Raw genomic sequence first — 6,278 nt, forward strand, 5'->3', positions numbered from 1 at the left:
AAACACAGACACACACACATACATATACACACATATATGACGGGCTTCTTTCAGTTTCCGTCTACCAAATCCACTCACAAGGCTTTGGTCGGCCTGAGGCTATAGTAGAAGACACTTGCCCAAGGTGCCACACGGTAGGACTGAACCCAGAACCATGTGGTTCATTAGCAAGTTACTTACCACACAGCCACTCCTACACCTATACAATGCAAGACCTGATACCGTTTGATTGACCCAGAATAAACTTAGGAACTTGAGCATATTGAACAAAATGCTTAGCAGCATTTCTTCCACCACTTTACATTCTGAGTTCAAACTCCACCTAGGTTAACTTTGCCTTTCATTTCTTCAGGATTGATAAAATAAAGTACCAGTCATATACTGGGGTCGATGTAATCAGCTCAAAAGTTGCTGGCCTTGAAATTGTGGGTAGATGGACAATTCGTTGACAGACAGTTGGCCAACAGACAACTTACAGACAGGACAATTGTGTGGCATGGTGCAGAGTCCTGTTGCCAGACATAGGGTGTTCCAGCAGCCACCCTCTTGACCCAGGGCAGCACAACCTCCTCCAGGCACTTGATGTAGGCCTCTGTGTTGAGTCTGAGGCCGTGTGGGAATCGTCGACGAATTGTCTGCACGTAGAAATTCTATAAATGACTGGAATCCCATTCTGGAGGAATAGTGTAACCTCAGTCACTTACAGCAGATAACCTGCCTCATGAGTCCTAGGGGCTTGACAAAAAAAAAAAAAGCAAAAGTTAAATTATATGAAAGGCAGAGCTCAGGTGAGCTGAACCAGTAGTTGGGTGTTAATGTTACTGCTCGAGAAAACATGTCAAGCCAAGTGAAATCATAGTTGTAGCTGATGCTGATGTCGTAAGTGGCACGTAAAAAGCACCCATTACACTCTTGGAGCATTTGGTGTTAGGAAGGGCATCCAGCCATAGAAACCATACCAAATCAAACTGGAACCTGGTGCAGCTCTCCGGCTTACCAGCTTCAGACAAAGCGTCCGACCCTTGCCAAAAACGCTTTCCTTAGAAAGCGGATGTTAAATGATGATAATGGCGATTGATGTTTACAGGAAAGCAATTGTATTGACGTAGTCATGAAGGCTTCAGATAACTCTGTCAAATGTAATGCTTATTTATTCACATTGTTTTGAATGAATCATATATTATCTTGTAGCTTCAAGGTTTCAATGACGTGATAGTATATTTTTATCTGATTTTGTTGGGTAGGTGTGAGAGGCTAAATTTGGCCAGTTTTTGTATAAAACACATGGGAAATTAGGGCTAGTTACAGCCAGTTTAAATGCTAAAGGGTTAAGGTAAGTGGAAGGACATGAATATATGGGAACAAATAATCAAATCAGATCTAAAAATGATGGGCTGTGCAGATGAGATGAAAAAATTTTGGAACAAGTGTTAATGTGATACCTGGCTGACACATCCAACCCATTATCAACAACAGAAAAACAAACAGCAAAAAAAAAGTGTTTAATTGATGTAACTAATATTTTAAACACCAAAGAAACTCTAACTTGGAAATTGAGATGTTTTTTTTCATCACAATTCTTTTGTGATGTATTTTAAGTAGAATACATAAATCACATTAAACACAAAGGTTAGTAAATTAATTTACATTTGTAATTAATTTAGATTTTTAATTTTAATAAATTTGTAGAATCTATTTAAAGGTTCTTTTCAAAGTAAATTCATTTTTCTTTGTTTTAAAACAAATTTCTCAATAATATTTTGATATTTTTCAATCACAGAGGATTGCAGTCCATGACACCGAGAAAGAACGTGTTTAGTTGTAAAGTCTAATGAAGGTTTCGATGTAGAGGGGTTATTTTCAACTGGGTTTTTATCCTGTTCAATAAAACTAGATACCAGCCTCTGACGTTGATTATTATACTGCTTTGTCATTTTACAATTTCCATTGCTTGACAAAGCGCACAAATTGGAATAAAAACTTCTCGGTTCAATCCTAACGTTGTCGACTTCTTTGGGTCTCTTAGAGAGTCTAGAATAGTCTTTTAAATGTTGCCCAACAGAAAATGGCCGCTTGCGTTTCTTTGAAGAAACACTTTCTTTTTTACCTGTGTTTTCCTTTACTACACCTGGTTCGTTTAAATCATATATTGTCGACATATTACTGTCGGATGATGAATTGCCACAATTTACAGATTCAGCAACCAAGTTTTCTGAATCACGTATTATTTCATCATCAATGTCCTCAGTTTCTTTCTCTCTTTCGTCTAAATTATTGTTTACTGAGACTTCATTTAACTGTTCTAGCATTGGTAACTGCTCTCTGCAGTTTGCAGCAGTTTTTGATATTTTAAAAGGCTTTTCTGACCGTTTGCCATTATTTGCATTCGTTCTGCAAATATTTTCAATTACATTTAGATCAAAAAGTGGAACTGAAGCCTCCTGTTCTTCACTATTATCAGAAGACTGTTGCGACTGATTTTCAAATAAAGAAATTTTTTCAGCAAAATTTTCTTTTGAAGAATCAGGTATTTCTGAATTCCTTCCAATGAATTTGTTTTGTTTATTACTCTTAGTTGGAGTCTTCATAATTGAAATTCCTGTTACTATATCTTGTATGTCACAGTCAGAATTCCTGTTTACTATATTTAGGGAAGACATTTGTAAAGCTTCTACAGTCTTACTATTAGAATCAGTTTTAGAACTGTTCGGAGAATTCTCTGAAACTGATGTAATATTTTTATGGTTTTCTTCATTTATTTTTGGTTCTAAGTGATCGCTTTTCTCTTTTGGGTTTTGAGATGATTTTATGGGAGATTCAAAAACAACTCCTTTGGGAATACGACGTCTTAGGACAGATCTTTGGATTTTCTTTTTTACAGCTGATGACCAAATTTTTTTGGCATTATCTCCAGGAATAGGTAGAATGGGGTTTTTGAGAAAAGTTGGCATGGTATATTTTTTGATGGGACTTGTGGAAAGGTATTGATTAAAACAACTCATATCTGCACGATGAGACAGTGAAATTTTAAATGGTCCTTTTGCGTTTGCACTAACAATTGGAATTATTTGCTTGGGATTAATTCTTTTAACAAATTCTACAAGCTCTGGGTATGAGCTATGATCTGAATAAGGTATCACATAGATATCATTTTGGTTGCAATATGGAGAACCATCAAGCCCTTCATAAAGTGCCGTTGGAAATATTGCAACTGTTGGTTTTGCTAATTTATCTAAATACTTCTCTGTTACTAAGTAAAACGGAACAACTCGTAGTCGGCATTCGTGTTCAACAGTATCAATTTGAAAAACATCAGGGGTTTCAATAAGTTCAAAATATTCAAACATTTTCTGAGGTACAGCAATAAATTCCTGAAAATGCTTTGCAATTTCAATGAGTAAATTTGGTTTACCTAAACTGCTCATACCGAAAATGATATCATGTCCTGGATAATAGCTGATCAATTCCATAATCCAGTCTGTTGCTTGAGTACGAGTTTGAAACTTACATTTTGGATCACAAAAAGTATTGTCAAGATATAAAGTATCGACACTATAGTTAAGTGAAGACAAATAAGAGTCAGTTATTACCTTGGGTTCATATCGAAAGTCACCAGTATAAAGCATACAACCAAAGTAACCTTGAAATAAGAGCATAACTGACCCAGGACAATGATTAGCATCAATTGCTACGACAGTAACTATTTCAGAATTTGTAGAGTCGATGGGAATTAAAACCGGAGTGTCTAGCTCCAAGGGGTGAATTAATTCTTGAGCAATACTAAATTTTTTACAAATGAGGTCTCCTGTTACTTTGGAGCAGTAGATTGGTTGATTCCAAGAAGATGTGAGGCCGACTGTATGGTCACTGTGAAAATGTGTCAGGAAAAATAGTTTAGCATCAGGACATTTACGAATCTGCCAGAAATCCACAGCAATGGGAGTACCTTTAATAATGTGTCCATTCATTATGGTTTCCTTGGAACCAAAAAGAAAAAACAAATGAAATTAGAAAAAAATAATGAATGAAGAAATACTTAAGCAAATAAATAGGATTAAATTATTTTTACTTAATGATTTTTACTTAATGATTAAGAAAGTACAAAATAAACAAACGAAGTTAGTTCAAGTATGCTTAAGACGTACGTTAACTTCTAAACACAACTTCACTGCAGCTAACCGTGGAGAAAAATTTCTTAGTTATAGTAAAAGTGTAAACACACCATTGTCAGCTCAGTGGTGTCCTCTGTTGGACCCCTTGATGCATTTCTGGCTCATTATGACTTCAGTTGAGGTTACCAAAGAAAGATAGTCCTGAGCTGATCAGAAAGCCATAACTTTATGAGTCGGTCAATACTTGTGACTGATTTGCATTTGCAGACTACTCAGTCAAAATAAATATCTAATATTAGTACAGAGCAGTGATGAGAAACAAACAAACTTTAGATTACTTCAAATATGTTTGGGACATATTTTAACTTCTAAATGCAACTTCACTGCAGTTAACCATAGAAAAAAATTACATGCTTATACTTATGTATTTATTTAGACCGGGGGTGGGGTCTGAAAGCATAAATTAGTCACTAGTATTAATAAAGCTGCTATGTCTTTCTTGTCTGATACTAACTTAAAAGCCGCACTCCATGTGGACTTTTAAGCTAGCTCCTGCAGCGGGCTAAATAGGTTTGCAGCCCAAAACTAACGAGTGCTAAATAGCTTGACTATAAAAATGTCTATAGTAACTATGTGGCCTGGTGGGTTTGATCAGAGGTTAAGGACAGATGAGAAATAATTCTGTAATGCAATCATTCTATTGTTCCAGTCCCAAGTTGAGCTCCAACTGCTGGCCAATTTGTCCCAAAGTTCTAATCTCGACATAAAATTAATGAAACGAATGTCATTTATCTCCCTCTTGAACTCTGACATCATCTGACAAACACCAACGAAGATGGTGTGAATCAGCCAAGCTTTACCTGCTAAAAATGTTATAACAAAAATATCTATTTTTTCAGAAAGTTACGAGGAATCGAAGTCAAGTTGTGTGAATTATCCGAAATTTCTCTCCCCATCTCAGAAAATGTTTCCACAAATAACCATCTGAAACGTATCTCTGGAAAATTTCATTGCAAAAATAAAAAAAAGGCATTTTTCAAAGGGTTATGAAAAATAACGAAATCGACAGAGGAGGAGGAACAGATCTGGGTTACACCGAAAATTGTAAAAGCCTATGTTTATATCAATACTTTGACAAATTGTTTTCTGGTTTGCACGCGACAATCTCTTACGCAATGTTTAGCTTTAATCCATTAATATTGTATTTTATTTTTATTAATTAAAATATTTAACTTTTTCAAAAGCAACAGTTAAGCATTTATTTATTCCGTTCGCTTCCTCCGAATATCCAAATCTATTTTCGTATTTTCACGAATTGTTTTGGTTTTATTGTCAAGCTTGCAAAATATATACCAAAAGCCAAATATCGCCAATCTTTTTCTTTTTTTCTTTTATCATTTGTTCTTAACTTGACAAAAGTCGAGTGGAACTGTTAGAACTGAATTTTATACAATATATGGTAAACAGAATTATAAGCCTTATCCTATTTACAAAATTTCAATCACCACCGTTTCCTATTTCACGCAGAATTCGCACATCCAAATATATATATATATAATGTAAAATACAGTGTACATTTAATACACATTAGAGATGCCCATAAAAGGACATCTGACCCGCTAGAAAGAACAGCCAAAGCTCTACACCACAAAATAGGGATAATTTCCATATTTTGTGGTAGAGCTTTGGCTGCTCTTTCTAGCGGGTTAGATGTCCTTTTATGGGCATCTCTAATGTGTATTAAATGTGCACTGTATTTTACATGAATAATATATAGTCTGTTGACTAATTACACCACTGGTAGTAAATTAAATTTCTTAATTTTTTGCTACTCTTAGACTTATACATATTTATATATATATATATATATATATACATAATACGTACACACATTGAGAAAAGGTGTGTTTATGTTTCAACAGTATTCACTTAATATCTCATCTTTTAGCTCATTATTTATAATAGCTTACAGTAAAAACTCTTAACAAATATTAGCTAAAATAAAGTATTATATTCCGTAAAATCCTTGACAAAACATAATTCAACTGATACTAGAGATATAGGAAGACAGGAGCTTAGGTGTAAAACTGGTTGTTTACCTTTCAAATAAGTGTATCAACGTTAAGTCTCCAGATAAACATATTTACAATAAGCAAAACAAGGTTT

The 6,278-nt window shown here is 34.7% G+C and overlaps 1 protein-coding gene across 1 annotated transcript; it reads right to left on the minus strand.

The window, feature by feature from the left end:
• Positions 1 to 1,487: 1,487 nt before the first annotated feature.
• On the minus strand, positions 1,488 to 6,278 carry LOC106874870 (5' exonuclease Apollo). The gene is made up of 2 exons (XM_014922768.2): positions 6,212 to 6,278; positions 1,488 to 3,977 (listed from the first exon to the last, which is right to left on the minus strand). The coding sequence occupies exon 2, from the start codon at positions 3,966 to 3,968 to the stop codon at positions 1,710 to 1,712; it is 2,259 nt and encodes a 752-aa protein (XP_014778254.1). The 5' UTR covers positions 3,969 to 3,977; positions 6,212 to 6,278; the 3' UTR covers positions 1,488 to 1,709.

The sequence above is a fragment of the Octopus bimaculoides genome, chromosome 11, assembly GCF_001194135.2.
Source record: "Octopus bimaculoides isolate UCB-OBI-ISO-001 chromosome 11, ASM119413v2, whole genome shotgun sequence".
NCBI lineage: Eukaryota > Metazoa > Mollusca > Cephalopoda > Octopoda > Octopodidae > Octopus > Octopus bimaculoides.